This window comes from Ambystoma mexicanum, chromosome 11 (genome assembly GCF_040938575.1).
Source record: "Ambystoma mexicanum isolate Mex_15411 chromosome 11, UKY_AmexF1_1, whole genome shotgun sequence".
Classification (NCBI taxonomy): Eukaryota; Metazoa; Chordata; class Amphibia; order Caudata; family Ambystomatidae; genus Ambystoma; species Ambystoma mexicanum.
In genome coordinates, this window is record NC_090934.1 from 1,014,295,805 (window position 1) to 1,014,316,288 (window position 20,484).

Below are 20,484 nucleotides of genomic sequence, written 5' to 3' on the forward strand. Positions count from 1 at the left end.
CTTCATCTGCATATATTGCCCGGTGCGATGAAGCATGGATTACAAACTGATATCTGTTTTAGAGTTAAAATATTTTTGCCTCAAAAATACCTCCACTGGGAATTGGAAAGACTCCCTTTAAAAATAATGTTATAACCACCATCAAACTATAGAGTGGAAAGAACTTGCACTTCAAGATCTTATCTGGAGCCCTGTTTAGTGCTGTGGAGCCTTTTTCTATATTCAGCTTCATGCGTGACACATACTGCTTTGTTGTGGGCTGCTTTGCGCCACTGTACATGTTAACATGTCCAGATCCCAGTTTTGCAAACATAAAATCATATCCCTTCACCCTTAATTTCCCCAAATGATTCATGCTTATTTTCACAGACTTGTCTATACTGGGACATATGCCATAGTCCCCTACTTCGAGGCAACTCAACAGGCTGATGACATGCAGCATTTATTAAATTCAGAGTAATCAATGATCAACAATAGTAAACTATAGCCTTTAAGTTATACTCAATCTACACTGTCCCAACAAAACAAATACCTGCATCAACACAGCCAACGACGTGTTCCAACAACTGAGATGGTGAATAACCAAAGGACAGCCCCCTTGTTAGTCTTCTGCAGGACTACGTAACTACAACTGGTGTAATCTTCCTCATTGTAACGATCATGATTCTTCCTTATACTTTAACGATCGCAGTAATTAGTCATGTACAAGTGTTAACGTGGTGGACCTTCGTTGTTTCCAAATGTATGTCGAATGGCCAGGATGGTAATGGTCTCAGAGAGACAGCTTAGAACCACTTACCTCACTCCGAGCAGTCATCAGCTTCCTCAATGGCAGCATTTGCTTCCTTGTTTAAAGGTAACATGGAAATCTCTGCCCTTTACGGTTTACTTTTTAGTTACTCCCCTTCTTTGCTCTGACTTGTCCCATTGGTTTAAAGATGGTCGATTGTTAACTTCAAACGCACCAGCTATTCAGAAAACACTTGTGCTTCATCAACACGCAGGCTTCTGAAGCAAAACCCAATAGAAGCAAATATTTGGAACATGGACCGTCATGTAATATTGCACCAGGTAGGTGATGTTGATGGCTCCCCCAGCCGACCAGGAAGCTGAGAATGCAGGCCTCACTCACCTCATGGTAACAACCAAAAGGTTCAACTTCTAGAAGTATTAAGTACTATATAGATCAGGATGGCTTGCAAGAAGCTAGCTAGCCCTCAAGATGTCCCACAAATCAATATAAGTGCCCCTTTTGCTCAATGCTATGGTCTTAATATAAAAATAACCTAATAGGGCCCAGAGACTATCCGTGCTACCGGTGACCAGGTAGCCCACTAGCTCCCAGACCAGTTTCAGGTATACAGCACCCAGCACGCTCTGCCCTTGTATCATAGAGCAAGGGGATCTATGGAAACTAAGTGTTGGGAAATGCACATCCACCCATGGATTCCCACACCCAATAGCTCCTCTATTCGTTTCAGAAACCAGGTACCAGGCATGCTTCTTTAATCTGGATAGTGTTCTAGCACCCAGTTCACGGTCTCCAGGGGCATATTGCTCAGCTCAGTCTCCAGCATCCAGGATATAGTGCCCAGCTTGTTATATTCAGGTGTCACACATGGTCCCCAAGAAGGTTGCACCCAGCTCACTGGGCACTCTTACTGTCCCCAAGAGAATAGACCTCAACTCCCCATCTTGTTCTGCAGCTTACATTCTGGATTCAAAAGATAGTGTCCAGCCTCTATGGCTTCTTGCACTGTGACTTCCAAGGATGGCATACAGCTTGCACATTCCTCCCATCCACCCAGCCCTCCAGATAATATAACAGTCCTTGCACTTAAATCTTGTCAATACAACACTTTTAATTCTTCCTTGCGTACCACTTAGACAGGCTATTTATGGCAGCACCCCCATACATCATGGAGCTCAATGGCGACAGCCTGGCAAGCAGCAGCTTGCAAATGCTCTCTTTACTCTAGCAATCCGCACCGTTCCTTGAGAGAAACAACTGGGACGAGTCCTAGTCTTTCATTTTTTTAACACTCTCCTCTGTTAATGCTTCTATCAAGGTAATACTTTCTGAGTAACGTAAAAGGGAATTTGTGTTTTGTTCAATTTGTTCAACTTGCTGCATTTAGTAGGTTACAGTGTTATTAAACCATCATGAAAATGCTTTTCACTGTACTTTAGGACACAAGTAGTAGTGTGTAAAATGAAAATGGTCTTAAACAAGGGCTTCATTTCTGCTTCACTTTCCTCAGTCGTAATCCCCTTTAATAGAGGCAGCGCAGTTGCAGCAGCATGGGCATTTCATACTTGGTTTTCTTTTAATCACAGAAGCACATCGATTGCATTCAATGGCTTGGGGTTCTTGGTCTCTTCAAGTTTTTAGGAGAGCCTCGCAGCAAGCAGTGGTTGGGCTTTTGTGAGAAGGAAAACCTTTTTTGGTGTTCTATATAAAGTCTTAAGATTGCATGTTTTCGCTTGCATGAAAGGGCACCATGCATGTTTTCTTAAAGAGCAACAAATAGCAAGACATGTGGTCTGAACTTTAACTCCCTTTCTGACCACCCACACAAGCAGGTATAATGGATAAAAGCAGTACTGTATATATTTTCAGTGGCACAGATTGTTCCAGTACCTCTCAACAGGACTGCAAAGTAGCCTAATCTATCAACAGAGCTACTATACGCATGTCATGGCACAATGCCAAATATTCAAGGCAGGGCTGAATGCATCATGGCCACATTTCTTAGCATGACTGCTATGTTTTGGGATAGTACCTGAATTTCTTAACAGAGCTGCTGATAAGAAAGCACAAACATGTGTTGGCATTTTCTGCGGCAAGCTAAAGTACTGAGCAAGAACAGTGTCTGAGCTCTTCCCACCAACCTTGGACAGTTTGAGAAGATGGCATTGCGGTCATATACTGCAATCCCTCCTACTAGATCTTGCGCTTTTCAAAACTTCTGTTTCTCCCATGTCAGATTACTTAGTAAAGCCTCATTATGAATCGCCTGACTAACGTAGGATAGTCCAAACCGGCTTAGAACTTTTGACAAGCCATGCATGTCAGGCATGTCTCACATGGAACTGCCGGTGCCCTAACCGTATGTGCCTTTCAGTGTGAACAGCCTGTTGGGAAATGCAGCTCAGTGGGTCAATAACCCTGCTGCAGAGATTATTGTGTAACCTGTTATTCAAATCCTGTTGATAGGTGAGTTAATGTGTCTGCATCAGAGATATGCATTTAAGATGCAGGTAACATTCAATTGTAACAGAGTGGACTGAACTTTCCACTCATCAAAAAGATTTAGAACACACATTTCATCTGGGATGCTCTACTTGTAATGGTTCAGAACACACACCTCACAAGGGCTGCTATACCTGCAATTGCTCAGAACACAACTCTCCAGGGCTGCAATGCCTGCAATGGCTCCGAACACACACCTCATCAGGGCTACTATACCTCTAATGGCTCAGAAGCAGCACGTCCCATGAGGACTGCTATACTTGTAACGGCTCAGAATACACACTTCATCAGGGCTGCTATACCGGTGATGGCTCAGAACACACAACTTGTATGGGCTCTTATACTTAATGGCATTCAGTGCTGGTAAAGCATCTGCATTCAAACAAGTGCTGTGTCTATTCAGACAAAGCTTCAACTCTATAATCCCAAGGCTAATGGTCAAATGGTTTGCACACATCTAAAAAGGAGCACCCAATGGTAAAGATGCACTAGATCTTTAAATGGAAAAAACATTTTCAGCTTTTTGGATGTTTATTGGCGCTATGTTAAAAGGCAAACACAAAAGCAGGAGAGGAAGAGCAACTCTGAACTTAAGCAATACAGGAGAACAAAAGGTGTGGCGGTGGGTTGGGGGGTGAAGGGACGGAACATACTAGGCAATCCAAAACAGAAATTCGAGCAACAGGAAGAGAGCAACGAGCTACAAGATATGGCAATAAAGAAAGGAAGGGAAAAAAAGAGTTAATAATAGGACAACAGACAATAGAAGTGAGGGATACAAGCAGAGCAAGAGAGACATTTAGAGACAGTAAAATAAAAACACAGATTAACAGCACATGGGGAGGGATAGAAAAAGAAAGACTAAAGAAAGCCAGGCCAATAGCATAAGAGACAGTGCAAGAAAGAATCAAAAGAGTAGCAACCACAACCGAGACTGCAGAGATGGGAGAGGCAGAGTGACAGACAAAACAGGCCGAATAAAGTGGCACCGCTACACTTAAGGGTGAGAGGCAGAGTGTCAGAAAGTGAGAGACAGGGGAAACAGAGTAGCAAAGGGAAGGTGAGATGGACCAAAAACATGGAGTGGCTGTCAAGCAGGTAATGCCAGGCAGCAACAGTAGGCTTGAGTGTCAGAGCAGTGATGCTGGTAGAGTGAGGGACATCTAGCATCTGTAGTAGCTCGTAACAGAGTGTGTGCCCAAGTATGAAGATGAAGCTGGGTAGTGTGCATCTACAAGGTTCTTGTGTGGGGAAAAAGTTTTCAACAGGTGCAATAAATTATTTAGAACCACTTTGAAATACAGCTATTTTGTCAGTAACTTTTTTCGAACAAAGTTTTCATTCTACGCACATATTGAATAGTTGTCAGACACTTTACTCTCTTGCGAAGGAGGAAACATATTTTTACTCCTGAAATTGGATTTAGTCTCCAATTCTAAAAATTGGGAGTGAAATACTTGCTCCAAAATCCTAGCTGGGGCATTGCTACACCCCGCCCACCCTCCCTTGTTGGTGTTGGGAGGTGGTGGTCTGTTATTGGAGGTGTTCTTGGACATGTACTCGTGTACCATGATTTTGCTGATGTGCATCGCAATCTGATCGCATTGTTCTCTTGTCAGAATTTGGGTGGTGTTGCAGGATGCTAGGGCTTTACCATTTTTTTTTTTTTATGAATCTTGTGGCTGTGTTGTGCCTATTCAATGGTTGGTAGTAGTTTGCTTTTTTGCCTTGGGCAATGCCTGCCCTGTAGAAGCATCAGTTGAGGGTAGACGAATGACTCTTGCTGCAAGTTGTCTTTCCTCCAGTTTTCGATTTTCTTTCTTCATGTGGTTTAATTTGGGAGCATACCATTTTCTTCTGAGTTTTTGAAAGGTATTTTCAGAGCAATGCCATACAAGGGAGATGTTTCTTGTTGGGTCTGATGGGACAATTGGTTTGTTTCCCATATGATTAATAACGTGCAGATCCATACTTCTTTGCTGTATCTGGACAGGGTCAAAGGTCCGTGTCAGTGCCTCTACGAAGACCGTGAATCGAATGGATAAGGAGTCTCCCAAGCGAATCTGGACTGGGGAGGAAACCATGATCATGTTGTCACAGTACTGCGCTACTGTTAAAAGATGGCAGCCCAAATGCTGGCTACCCACACCCTGTACAGCGCTCCAAAAAATAAAAATGAAATAAAAATAATTACAGAAAACGGACTTGAGTGTGTGGCCAGCTATATTGTTTGCACCCTTCACCATTTCCTTAAAATGTAGTGTGGTGAGATTAGCTGCAAGGGACTTCATGGTGGGATTGTCTTTTTCATGCCAGATGTTTAAGTCGCAGAGTATTGTCAGATAATGGTCGATCCACAGCTAGCACCTGCACGCTTGCTGGGAAAGGTTTGACTGTAGCAATGTGGTCTGTATAGAAGGAAGAATCTGGGCAAACAGTTGAGAGACTGAACCGGTAAGCGCAAGTGGCTCACAATCTGGGATGATTATGTCGGAAGGCATTGAGACTGAGTTTCTATGGACCAGTGCTATATATCACCTATTGGTATGATTTGCACATTTGTTCTTGCAGCTTGGTGGAAAACATTTGTGGATGACTGGCGACTGAACGGATAGTCAGGTTTCCGTGATCAAAAGTAGGTCTATTTGGTTCTCCGAGTGGAGGTTGAATACATCAGAGGTGTGTTGGGTGATTGATTGTGCATTGATCAAGAGGCATGTTGTGCCCACAATGTTATGGTAGGTATTGGCAGGGGGTGGGAGCAGGGAAGAGTGTGTGGTTTTCATTTGCTTCTAAGTACTCCTGTATAAAGCTTTCAGGGTCAAAAGGGCTGAGTGGGTTCTTACTATGGTCAAAGTAGTTGTGGCTGTTCCAGATCGTCTTGTATCAAAGGGTGTAGTAAGTGAGGCGTGTGGTTTTGTAGAAGGATAGAATCTTTGTGGAGTGGATGAAGGGGAGGTTGTTCGTTTACGTGGTTTCTTGTTTCCCCATTCACAGTCAGTCTGTGGTCCAGTGGATTCCTCATAGTAGCTGGGGTCAGGCGGATGCTTCAGGACGATCTGGATAAGTTTGTTAGGGGCCTTCTAATCTGTTGAAATGGTATTTATCTAGTGCTTAACTGTTCTAACGGTGTGTGAAAAGAGGCTTCCATCACTTTTATCTATTGTGATTCTCAGGTCTCTGTAGTTTCTTGGCACTGTTGTGTGAATGGGGAAGGAAGAGAACATTTTAAGGGGTAGAGATTTAATGCTTACGTTTTCGTTTAGTATTGTGGCACTGGGCTGTGAAATATTAGCATGTTACACTAGCATTTGTATTGCAAAAGACTTGAAGTTGGGCAAAGTGATACATTTAGACATTCAAGTTAATAAATGGAGCTCCGGGTTATGACCGTTGGATAAGAGTAAGCTAGCTATGCCATTGATTAAATTGGTGGCATAATGAATGGAGCAATTTATGAAAAGTAGCTCTGGCATGGATTCATTGGAGCTAAGATGAGTGGAGCAGTGCAAGTTACAGCTAGCTGTGTAGTGCATTAACTGATGGCAGAATTGAATGTGATTAGCTGTTTCGGGGGGGGCACACATTGACTAGCTAGGAAATTGATAGTCAATATTAGAGTGACCAATAAGATTAGTTTGTCTGGCCAGAGGAATTACTGGCAATTAAATAAATCTGGCTATTGCATGGCTGTCCTAGGCTGCTTGAAATTAAACTGGCTAAGCAATTAATTTACTCAGAACATAATAGCAAGATAGTATTGCTGTGTACTGTATTCTGTAACAGTACGAAGATATCCAAGCATGCCGTGAATACAATGGTGGCAGAGCACAAAGTGAGATGAGCAGATATGGAGGTCTAACTGCACAATGTATTCCCAGTGACTTGAAGAACAATGATTCAAAAGGGCTGTGAAATTAGGTTAGCTTGGCCGTGGCAATATAGCTATGTCACAAGTTCACTAGTAGTCCAATATTTGCGACAAAGATATGATCCAGCTGTGAAATTGATTCAATAACATTAAAACAAGTTAATCTAACTTGGTGCTTTACTCGCTAGTGGTATGAAAAGTGGACTAATACCATGAAAAGGGGGGCCAAAGGAGAGCGATCGGGTCCTGCCCTTAGGTCAAACATGTACCAAACACAAAAGTGGACAGGTACCCCACAATATAATCATCCAATCTGGACATCTAAAGCACTAATAAATAATAACTAATAATTTTAAAAAAGGAGACCGGGAGAGCCAACTCTCCCTAAAGACAGATGCACCTATCCCTAGATCGAGGTGGTGGCCCGGCTTTCTAGGACAGTGGATAGAAAAAGAACAAGTGAAATGGAGCATTTCAGCACACTATGTTCACGCTTTCTTTATAAAACAACTTCTCACTACATAGCACACTATTCGCAAACACCAACTTGCATTAGTCTTTGAGACCGTCTTGAATGCTAACCAGTACGGAGTACTGATCAGAACAGTGGAGAGATCATACCATGCCTCATGTTACCAAACAATGCACACAAATTCCCTGAAGGAAACTGCGAATGAGGATGAAAAAGTTAGATGCCTCACTGCGGATCCCCTTTTAGATTCACTTTATCATTCATACTCTTCTTAGATCCTAAAGCCACTATTGTGAGTTACCTGTCCACTTTAGTGTTAGTACAGGTATTAAAAGGGGAACACAGATTGACCTGGCTATGCTGCAAGTTCACTAGTATTGTAATACATGAAATAGTGAATGAGAATCTAACGATGCAATGTATTTGCTAGTGAGTCTGACAAAATAACTACTGCTCTGCAGGAAAGAGTAGTGAACAAACGTCTACTGAGCCTCACACTACTACTAGACAATCAGTTATCCCAATCAAAGGTGAAACAGGCACAACCAATAGGTCTGCCTCCTTCACCTTTGGTAGCGTAGGCCACGCAAAGACTATGAAACAATGACATTTTAAAAAACACATTACCCACTCCTGTATGGGAAGGGCAAGGGGGAAGCGCAAGGGGGGGGGGAGCGTAAGCAGGGGGAGTATAACGGGGTAAGGGGAGGGGGAATATAAAAACGGGACAAAGATCCATCTAGCAGAGCTTCGCCCAAAACGACCCAGCATTCTTCCCCAGACCATAATCACTATTTAACCCGCTTTCCACCCTGCACACATTGCTGGAAGTACATTTCCAGATGGGGCATCGCCTTGGGAGTGATTCTTATCGCTACAGTCAAATTACCCCTTGGTTAGCTATATAGCTTTTAAGAGGGGTGCCACAGCCACAGGATCAAAGACCAAGGAACCCAGGGATCTACGGCCAGGGCTTGTGCAGCTGTTTGGGCAGGTGTTGTGGATATTCCCAAACCCACTGGTTCTCAGGGAGGGGGCTATGGGATCCATACTGAAGGTGAAGAAGAGGACAAAAGTGGCTGAAACAGGACACGATGGCTGCACAGAGGCTTGGGTTTAGCGGGGGAGGGGAGGCTGGCCAAGTGCATAGTGGCCAACCACGGACAACCATGGGCCGACACCAGACTTGGCAGAGGTGACCCGAGCACGCCAGACTGTGCATAGATCATAACGTGATACAATGATAGCAATATACACAATCCAGAACAATGACTAAGCAATACATCTAGTGCAAACAGGACCATTCCATACTACCAGGCCTAATCATTATGCAAACCAAGCTACAGGTGAATACATGTGCAGAGAGAATGTCAGCTATTTGTTAGTAAGACAGGCATTTCCGCAGTACCAAAATGTTCACTACCCCAAGAAGTAGAGTTCAAATTCGTCAGGAAGTTGCAGAATGAGCCCTCAAAGTCAAACAAAAAAATCCAAGATCCACAGTGAGTCTGAAACAGTCTAATCCACGAGTCAGTAAAATCAAGATCCGAAAGCTCTTTAGGCCAGGCAGAATAATAAAGCAATCCATTAAAAATGAAGCAGAGGTCCAGTACACAGGAGAGGATATGGGAAGTAGCACGAGACAGGTTGAGTGTTCGGGGAGGGGTAGAGCCAGGAAGGAAAAAAGACCACCCAAGGGTCAACCAAAACGTTGCACAGGACAATTACGGAATAGAAACAAAAGGAAGAAACTACTCAATGCAGTGGCGAAATAGGGATTTCTCTACAACAATGTCCGCTGAAGAGCACCGCTGCTCATTCCTTCTTCCTGTTGATCCATAGCGCATGATTCAATTAATAAGGGGTTTCTTTTGGCATTGTAGTGTTTTACTTAAAAAGGGATCAAAGGTAGAAAACCTTTTCTGCAGTTGGTGCTCTACTTTAGCACAGGGGTGGGGGGGGACTTTGTCCATGGTTTACACAGACAAGGTAAGTCCTCATTTCTGCACTGCCCAACCAGGAAAGTTTGTGGAGAGCGCTTGCAAGGCTATGTCACCTCCATTGAGAAGGCCCTGGGTTCTAGTGGTCTCATCTGCAGTAGGATTTGTTCAGCCAGCTGGTCAACCCAAATATTCCATTGAGATGGTTGGGGGCGAGAGGAAGGGTGAAATATTGCCTCTTCTTTAGAGATCTTGGTTTTCACGTCAATGATAGAGTACTTTGGAGCAGGATGTATTCCCCAACCAAGTTCAGGATAAATCTCACTTCAAGTCTCTCCTTCACCCCCCCTCCTCTATAGGGGAAACATTATTTCTGGATTGGTTCCCTTCCAGCCTTCTGTATGCAGTCCAATCGTAACTGCAGTTTTAGAACCTTGCCTGGGGTGAGGTCATACCCAGAGTGCTTTGTCTGCAGGAAAAGAGAGGGGACTGAAATTACAGGAAGAAAATCTAAGATGGTGGAACCCCTCTCAAACTGGAAAGTACTCCCATGGGCAACTCTATTCCAGACCCTTCTTTGTCTGCCTAAAACACAGAGTCTCTGAATAAAAACCCTTAGTGTGATTTCCTTTGACCTGGAAGAGACTACCCCTTGAAGCACTGGATCTTACCCTGCCCTCTAGAGTAATTTCCTGCCTTCTTGTTCAGTGTCAACCCTTTCCCAGCGAAGGTTTGCATTTATTTAAACAACAGATATGTGATTTTATCAGAATTGACAATATTTACAGATGGGAGAAGCTTTCCTAAGGAGGATACCTGTACAATAGCACAAAGATAAGAAGTGGCGAGCCAGTTAATGAGGGTGCAAAAAAAGTAGGTGATTGGTTGGTTTTGGGGCGAAACTCCACCCCAGAAAGTGAATACACATGCACTCCTGACAAGAAACTTCCAAGTAACCAAGATGAAAATAAAATGACATCAATAGGCCTTGGCCAATAATACTGTGGCATCCCAAAGATTGCCATGTCATAACCAGACAAGGCTTATATTTAGATTTGCCATCTGCCGCCAAATCCCAGGGCCACAATTGTGCAATTTAATTTAGGCTCAAAGTTGCAAACAGTTAAAGGCAGATCCTGACATGCTGGACTTTTGGACCCAATGGTTGCTGGCAAGAATGCAGGTCACTTTGTGACTACCATATTGCCAACCCAAAAGGCAACTTCTGAGAGTCATCAGTAGACCACTCAGCAATGTCATATGTGTGCACTGTGCCTTTCTAGCATCGATCTTTAGGAAGTGGTCAAAGTGAACAAAGAAGTAGTGGCCTCTCCCCACGCCCCACAAATCCCATCGACACACCCCGTCCTACACACAATATAAAGCCCTACACAAATGCGCCTGCAGTTGAAGGGAACGTTCAGTGCAAGTTTCAACTTCTTTATACACTAAAACGAACCCATTCCGCAACGTTTTCTTGAAACATTGAGATTAAAGTGCTCAATACTTCCAGAAGTGTCATACTGGACTGGAGGTCCTGCAGGGGCAGTCTGATTTAATATCTCCATGAAAGCACTGGCAGAGCTCATTAAGCATGGAACCTTCATTGCACATAACAGCACACAGCGGAATCACAGGCAGACTTTCCCATCACTTCATCTCAGCATCCCTTAATGCATTAACAGGCTCCATACCCCACAATAAACACATCCCCTTTTATGAGGAGACAAATGTCACAGATTGGAACACCACAAGCTCCTCACCTAACATGAGACCTTGCCACTAAACCCGCACCAATTAGCTTTGCTCATAGCCTGAAATGTTGGTTTAACAGTCTATTTTTTAAGATACAAATTTACCAGCTAGTCAATGTCACGACCTTAACCCCAAGCCATGGGACTCGGGCACCATGGCCCCCGCCACAGTACTTAAACAGGGCCAGAAAGGCCCACTTCAGCCCATTGCAGGTGCCTTGGACGCAATCCTGGCGCCGTTGGCACCAGGCTCACTTGGCAAGCATGAATTCCAATGGACAATGGGTGAACATGGCTGCCCCCACAAGGATCATCGGAGAACTGCAACACGCGGTCTAGCATCAGGGCGGGGCCGCCCCAAAGGCACCTGGGATACCTGCCGGGTATTTAAACCACACCCGACCCGATGCACATGCTTCGTGTTATTCTGCTCTTGCAGCGCGACTTTCACCAGTTCCTGCTCAGCATCCTGGCCTACACAGGCGAGAGACTTCAAGAACACTGCCATCCTTACCTGTTCAGCTCCAGCTCTTTCATCCAGTCAGAGCCTTCAGGGGCTCTCTATCGTCCTCCTGCTACCCTCCTAGGAAAATCGAGAGAAGAATCAGAAGCTACTTACCCACCTCTCCTGGAATGCCTCTGCCATTCCGAACATCATCCTCTGCGTTTGGTCCCCATCTATTACCGCTTCCAGGAATCCTCTGTGACCTGTAAAGAACAGCAGCACAGGTCAGACCACTTGCAAGGATGTTTTCTGCGCCGCATCCAGTGCATCCTTACCTTTTCGAACTCAGCAGTCAGCCTCAGCTCGCTCCATCAGCCCCTGCAAGACAAGAGAAGAAGGTTATTGGAGCATTTACCCATACAGACATTATTCTAAAATCTCTAAAAAGACTTACCTGAAGGGTGGAGTTGCAACCGGTCTGGAGTCCGGGCAATCGTCAGTGAAGTAACTCGGCGACCAAGCCAACAACGACACACCCCTGCCTAGTACGGCAGGACGGAGAGTGCAACATTCCGAAAATCAAGGTGAGAGAAGTCCCAAGGGAAGAACGCAAGGGGAACACAGGGAGGTGGGTCTCTCAGGGGAAGGAGAAGCCGCTAAAATCCACCTCCTGTCTCCTAGAACTGATTCCTGGCAGAACGAACCCTGGGGAAGGTGCAGTGTACCCAGAAGCGTCCCAGACCAGTCGAGAGGCGCCCCTGTGGATGCAAGGTGAGCGTAACAGTCAAATAATGCATTCATATGAACTGTTTCTACTTAGCCAGCTACGATGTAGCCTCCCTCAGCAGGGCCAGTATTTCGGAAATTGGGGGGTATGTAGTTCGAGATAAGGCTCCCTTGTCTTATGATCTCTCCCGCCTCCTTCCCCCACCACCTCTCTGGCACCCACTGCTGCTTTTTTGGCCACCCTGTTGCCTCCTTCTTCCGCCACCTCTCTGGCACGCTCTTCTTCCTCTGCCACTATCCTGCCATCTATTACCTCCTCCTCTTCCCATCCTTGGGCACCAACACGTCCCACAGGGTGTTACTCTGGCCTGTACCCCTCCATGGAAGTCCTTCAAAAGGTGACAACCTGTTCTACATCGCTACTCTCAACTCTCGCTCTGCTGTCACAACATTCCTCTGACATCTGCAGTCTCCTGTAAGAGCTAGGGCCTCATTACAAGTGTGCCCGTCTGGTAACAACGGTGCCAGTATGCCGACCGGCAGCGTTTTTAATCGGACCGGCACACAGCCGTCCCGCCGCCAGGGTCAGACCTGAACGGCAAAAAAACGTACAGCCTTGAATGACAAACTGTGGCGAGTATATGTGGAAATGAAGATTGTTACTAGTGGTTTAATTGGTTGGTGCTGCCTACATTCGCGATTTGTTGCTCTAAGGGCTGCACAGAGCTCATAAATGTAAACCAAAAAATACAAACACTGTTGCCAGGCGCTCCAAATGAGAATTTGTTAGTCTCTGTTTTTTTCACCGTGTAGTAGCATAATTTGCTCAACTTTTTAAACAATCATAACTGACCCCCAACACGTGTTTCCCCACTTATGGTGGGTTCATCAGGAGAGATAGTGAAATCAATCTTTATGGTGGCATCATTTGAATATGATCCTCATATTGATTTAGTCACATTTTCATGTGGTAGTTTAAGTTGACTTCATCATTCAGCTTAATTTTCAAATGTTAGTTTCTTATTTATTATAGATTCTTGTGAGTTTCTAATCTTGTAAACAGTTCCTGGATTTCTCCTTTCCTTCCCCACATTTCTTGGGATTCCGATGGATGCTGCTTTCGCTACTCGTTTCATTTTGGAACTGAATGGCACCCGCCCGCACACTTTCACGGAAGCACCAGCACCGTTATTAACGGTGCTTCCGTCATCTCCATTCCCGTTGAGTCCTATGGGATGCAAAATGGGAATGCGGATTAACAATTTACCGGCGCATTACTTCCGGATCACCAGGGTCCTAATCCCTGGTTATTCCAGCAAGCCAGGAGCCGGCAAATATTGCAAGCCGGTGGCAACCCACTGGCAGGGTTACCGTCTAACTTGTAATGAGGCCCTTTGATTTGGATGTACTTGGTCTCACCGAGACTTGGTTCATGGCCAGCTCCATCACGTGTTTTGACACTCTCCTTCCTGATGGCTACAAGATCCTCTCTGAACGCAGAACCAACCGTCCTGGCGGGGGTGTAAACTTGATTTTCCCAGGAGTGGATCCCTGCTTCTGTCATTCTGTCATTCTAACGCAGGCCAACTCCTCCTTTGAATGGCAGTATATGTAAAAAACATAGTTAGCCTTTTAGTGCTCTGACTACATGTAGCTGGTGCTTACGGTTCTGAAAGCTGGCTTGCTTTCTTAACATACACAAAAACATATACTCTTTCTCTGGTTGTAATACTACAAAAAACCATAGAAAATAGTGCATTAGAATGTCCAAGCACACATGATCCTGCAACCTCTTTAGAAATCCAGTCTTTATGTTAACAATAACGTGCAACACAGTAAAATGAGCATAAGCAATATGCTCTAACTTACATGACAGACAAAGTACTTATAAGTCACTCACCCTCCTGGGTGGACTAGCGCCACACGTTCCGCCCACTTCCTGAGCTTCGTCAAGCTACTAAGCATCAACATTTTGATAAAACACTCACAGATCTTTATAAACAGTCAAGCTACCAAGTGCGGCAGACTCTTCCCCTCCGCCTCAAAGCAACACGATCACATTATCGCTGTGCGTCGGTAAAATACCTACTAAATACTCCTCCATATTGGAGTGATTGTATCGTCTATAGATTGGTTATCTCATCCACTTTTTGGTAATGCATCTGCTATAAAATAATGCTAGGAAAGTTAGATGAATTTGTCTCGCTATGTTAGCTAGCTGTTACTTTTTTTCAAATTTTACATAATTCGTGTTTTCGCACCAGTGTGCCTCATATTTATATAAGATTGTGATCTGCAATAAAATTACAGACCAACATCCCTAAACCCAGTTCCAATAAGACCGAGATCCTCTTCATCGGGAAACCTGCTCCCTCCTTTTCCCCCTCTCTGGCCGCCCACCCTGGGCCCTCTTCCTGCAGAGGCCAAGAACCTTGGTGTCATCTTCAACTCCACCCACTGATTCTCTGCTCACATCTTTGACATCTCTAAGAAGTCACACTATCAGCTGCACCTCCTCAGAGGTATTCTGACTTTTCTCACTTTCCCCCAGAAGCTCACTGTCTCCAGAGCCCTGGTCCTCTCTAGGCTGGAAAACTGCAACAGCCCCTTTCTAAATCTGCCCGTCTACTCTTCTACTTTTACAACTCATCCAGAACAGGACTGCAAGACTTGTCCTTGGCCTCAAGCAGATCTCTCCAGCTCTAAAATCTCTCTACTGGCTCCTTGTGCTGCAAGGATCAAATTCAAGACCCTTTGCATCGTCCACAAGGGTGTCTGGGGCCGCACTACCTCCAACTTTCTCAACATCTTCCCTCGAACTCTCTGCTCATCCACCTCCAACTCTGAGGGTTTGATGCTTCTCCAAGCAGAGTGGGTGGTAGATCCTTTTCCTCGGCTGGGGCCTCCCTCTGGAACAGCCTTCCTGCCCCTCTCAAACTTGAGCAGAACTACCTCTGGTTCCAGAAGGAACTCGAGACCTTCCTTTTCGCTTCCACTCTTCCTCTACCCTGATGTCCCTGACTGCTCTGCACACTGGTCGCCTGGCCACCCACTGAACTCGGGCCCAGGCTCATGCATGCCCAGTTGCCCTCCCACTGCTTCCGGGCTCCCCCAGCACTTAGGGTCTGTATCGGCAACCCTACAGTCCCTCGGTCTACACTTATGAGCCACTCTTCGGCAGCACTTATTTAATTACCTGCACTCCTCCCTCCCTTCCCGGCACTTCTCCCCTCCCCTCATCCCCTGCACTTGCGTGATCTGAACAAGGCCTAGTAAGATTGTTGTTTTTTCCTCCTTCCGTTTCCCCCTGCTTGTCGTGTCGCGCCTAGAAACACTTTTGTACAGTTATAAATGATCATATCTGCAAGTGCACACCAGTCCAGAATGGAGCAGCTGTGCCACCCTGTTATCGGAAGTCGTGCAACCACTTCAAGCCACACTGAAATATTTACAGTGGCCACCATCTGAGATAGGATCCGAATTCAAAGCCCTGATGTTTACAGACAACATTCTACAATGGGCGAAGGCGTCCACTGCCTCAGATGCAGAAACACAGAGAAGGAATGTTTCACAGAGACCCGAAGGCCTACTCAAATCGTGCACCTTGAGGCACCCAAAACTTACAGGCTAGGCAGCTGCAGACTCGCCATGCCGAAGCTGGCCAGGTGGCCGTCCCATCCACAAACCATCAGAGTGAACAATTTCCCACAGTTTCTCCCAAGAATGAAATACCACTTTCCACTCATTATACCTCCTCCAGTTTTTCACCAAGCGAATCCTCTCCCGACTCTGACCCCAACTCCCACTTATTGCTCATGCTTTCCCACACTGCTAGTGTCGTTCAACTTTAGAGCCTGAATCCTGGCTCAGGAAAGTGTTAGTGTGATCTTGTTGATGACTCCACACTGCTGAATTTCCTTTCTGGCTGCCAAGTAGGTCAGTAGTGCTACCCAGCCATGGATACCAAGCGATTATGGGAGAAATCATATTTTAATTACTTAGTTAATGGTGAGGTAGTCCCCTTTCACGGCAAACTGACCCAAACGCATCAATATTGCCTTATCGCTCACCACTACCCCCCTTGCTATAAGTACATTGTGAAGAGCTACTGCCACCACAGTCAAGTCCAAATGAACAATACAACTTTGAATCAGAAGACGGAATGGTGAGCTTCAAAGATTCGGGGCCAATGGGGAGCAAGAAGCTGCCATGTGAATGGAGCCTATGGATCACTTCACAGTTCCCAACTCAATCGTCAGATCCCTTATACGAGAACTCCCCTATGGAGCATGGTTCTTTCACACATTCATCGACTATACAGCCAGCTGCACCGCAGATTCAGACTATAAAGCAGTGCTCAAGTCGAGGGTACACGCGGGTGGACTGAGTCCACCCACTTCTTTCTGAGGGTGGACCCAGTCCGCCCAGCTAAAATGAGAAAAAAATGAATGTGCTCTTTGAATTTATGAAAGATCGAACCAAAGTCGTCAGGTTTGCAGACGGACACTTCACCACTGCACTATATAACCTGATGAAAAATAAACCACTAAAGGTGAAATGTCCCATTTCGGTACTGCAAGTTCCAGGGAAAACATTTGTATTAGTTTGTGGAGTTTAAAACATGCACACATTTTAACGTTTTCAAAAACACTATTGGAAGAAAATATCTTCTCTTGGTTTTGTGTGGGTTGACTTTATGAACGGCAAATGTCATTCGTACTGTACAATTTGGGTGGTTATGCAAAGCCAATGTAATGCCTTGATATGCTAATTTTTGGCGATGTCACATCCCATCGCATTTGTAGATGAGTCCCCCCACTTTAATTTTTAGGACTTCACCCCTGCTATATAGTGTACCTTTTGCCGGCCCTCCCCCTACCAGCTCATCCAAGTCCCATGCAGGGCCCCCCATACCATACTGCGCAGCCTGCGCCGGCCCCCCAGCTCCAGCTTATGGTGCGGAATGCGTGGTAAAAAAGCAAACTGCCTAGCCCTCGATCATGACTAAGGCAAGGCGGCTCTAGGATCAGCGCGGCCCCCTGCTGGCAGCAGCTGGCATGGCGAGCACAGCCATCACTAAGCGGCGGGGGTGTGAGGAGCAGCTGCAATGTTACCTGGACGGCGCGCCCTTCGACGCAGGCGGCTGCCTCCGCGGTTCACCAGGGTGTCCCGGTCTCATGGCCATGTTGATGCTCTCCGGCCCACACGACTAGCACAGCAGGGCAGGGCACTCCTCGTCGCCGCACAGAGCACCCCTCCCATGCAGTTCACCAAAGACATCACTGTACGCGGCCTTTCATCATTTCCCCCCTGGGGCTGCGGGGCTCCCAGGACAATCCTTGGCGAATGAGAACGGCTGGCGACGCGCTGCTAGGGATGGCGGCAATCTTGCGTCAGCCCTGGCTCTCTCGGAGCTCCTTGAGTGAGCGCCAGCCCAGCAGCCAATCTTTGACAACTGCCCCCGCTTTGAACTCCGCGAGGCACCTGGCACGGAGATCAGCTATGACCCAAGGCTCGCTCCAGATTCCTTAATGTCGGGGCTGGCCCAGAGATGGGCCATTACTTGGGGGTTCTGCCCCCCCCCCCCGCCCGGAGATCAGCCGTTATCCGGGGCTTCATCCTCCTGTATGGACTGAACTGGAGCCTCGCTATTCATCAGGAGATCGCCCGAGTTTTGCGAAGGTCACAGAGACCGGTGAGAAACCCTGATCCGCCAACAACCCTGCAGTGGCGAGTATAAAGGCAGTTGGGTGCTGGAGCGCAGAGGCTGGCAGGAGTAGGGAGTTCACCAGAAGATGATGATTTACTAATGCTTGAAAGCTAGGTCGGGGCACTCTCGCACCATCCCCTGCCCCTCCTTCTCTCCCCCTCCCACCAGGAGGTGAATGCCTTCGTGGTTTGGTTGTCATGACACCCAAAGGGCAAAGGGGGGGGGGGGCGGAGGGAGGGGCAAATAACGCCCGGCTCCAGACTCAGGGGGTCCCAGACACGACTCAGATCCTGTGCCCCATTGAGCTGACCAGAATCTGCGTTCGCGCGGAGTCTTCTGAAAGCAGGTGCAGTTACTTCACAACCCATTCTTCAACGAGCATTCAGAACACGCAGTACTGTACTGCCGAAGCATCACATACAGTTTTGCTGCTGTTCAAATTGGTATATTTGTCCTGCATTTTATCTCTTTATTACAGTGACTATTGTGACCAATAAAAACAGAAGACCATTATTCGCCTTAAAAGTTTTCTTAATGAATCACTACAAGACATATTTAACATTTGTGGAGTTCCCAGAATGCGCTTTGCTTTTATGCAAATAGCCAGGATTGAGTTCTATAGATACTGTTGTACTACCTGGCCGACGGCCACATCTCTTGGCACCTCCCCCTCCAAGACCCGCCCCTCCTAAAACGCGACAGTTCCCCCAATAAATGTTTTCCACTTCCAACACTGGATGTAGCCATATGTTTTACCTCATGCTGCTGAAAAGAAAGGCCAGTGCTCGCAATGGTAGTCCATAGCCTGGATAAAAAGAGTAAGCTGCGGCTTGTGGCACACCACAGAGTAAAGACCCTGACCCTACGAGCAGTGTCTGCTATTGGCTTGTGGGTAGACTGGATTGCCAGCTCAAGTACACCAGAGGCAATACAGTTCTGGACGCGGCCTCTCACTGCACCTTCCTTCACGCTACTATCTTTCGGGCACACATGCTTCTCAGAGCAGTTTGCTCGCCAGGATATTTGGGATTTTACACAAACTGTCACACTAGTCAATGTTGGGGAAGTTACCCAATTTACGCTGGTTTTGACATTGGAACAGTGACTATTTATGCTGACCGTAGTACCAGTAACCTCGCTACTATAGGTGGTTTCACCATTGCATCAATGTCAGGATGTGACCGAGTGGACGCATGGGCACATGGTCGGCCCACACAAGCACTTCTTGGCCTTAGCACTACACACATCTCGTCATTTTGCAAGTCTTAACACTCACACAATGTGTGTCTTTACAACAGTGCTGAGACAGCACCAACTGAGTAAGTAGCTAGATGGCTGGTTTAACGCCTGCAGAATGAGAAACTGTAACTGGTGCCAGCACTGGTGCATTGGTGTAAAGCACAAGAGTCTGAAAGTTGATCACTCACTGCGCTATAACTAGCATTTTATACCCGCCATAATACGTAGTCCCGGGCACAAACTTCATTGCACAATTCCAGTATGCCAGTTTGATCAAATTTAGCTTCATCGAAAATTCCACCATACTCCTAGCTTGACATTTAAAATAATCTCAATTCTGGGGTAGCCCCAGTTTACCAAGCACATTAAACTTTGACAACCCCTGTATATGTATAATCTTAGTATTGACAGGACTAAGAAATCCCAATTTCAAAAGCTCATCATGCTCCCATTAAAAAAATTACATTCTATTGTGAGGTTGACCGTGTCAGTACAATCTCAGTTTGTACAGTGCAAGAAAACTCCCGGTTTGACAACCTCAATATATTACTAGTGGACACTATTACAGTCCAGTCCTAGTTTCAGAATCCTTGAATCTTTCCATTGTACCGGATCACACATTTCCCCGTACTGTGCGGATTATCCAGTATACACAATTTCAATGGCAACGATGATCACAATACTAGTTTGTACAAGTTTGCACAGTTTCAATATTCACCATTTCATGGATCGAAATTAAGAATGGATGAGCAGGAGCTAAAAGCAGTTCCTGTGCATCCAGCATTAACCAGGCGCTACCACTGGGGAACAAGGAGCTAGTACGTAACACTGCACAAATCTAACTTGAACATAAAATGCAAACTTATAATTGTGTCCATTTTTTATGACCCCCCTATGCTTTAAATGTCGTAAAGGTGTATCCTGATTAGTGTGTGTGTGTGTGTGTTAGTTGAGTGTCAGTGTGTTAGTGTGTGTGTGTTGGTGAGTGTGTTAGTGTGTGGCATTAGTTTGTCTGGGTAGCAACAATTAGCCCCTGGTAGTTGTTGGTGTCAAGTTCGTCAGGCACCTCTAGGC

General features: G+C 45.9%; 1 protein-coding gene across 6 annotated transcripts in view; it reads right to left on the bottom strand.

The window, feature by feature from the left end:
* GLCE (glucuronic acid epimerase) overlaps positions 1–20,484 on the bottom strand; it is a 467,532-nt gene that overhangs the window by 101,552 nt on the left and 345,496 nt on the right. The window contains exon 1 of one of the 6 annotated variants that reach the window (XM_069624228.1): positions 17,576–18,298. The exons of the other annotated variants lie outside the window; for them this stretch is intronic. Within the exon in view, the coding sequence (XP_069480329.1) occupies positions 17,576–17,646 (71 nt within the window). The 5' untranslated portion in view covers positions 17,647–18,298. Of the gene's footprint in view, positions 1–17,575; positions 18,299–20,484 lie in introns of those variants that run through there. 6 annotated transcript variants of the gene reach the window in all.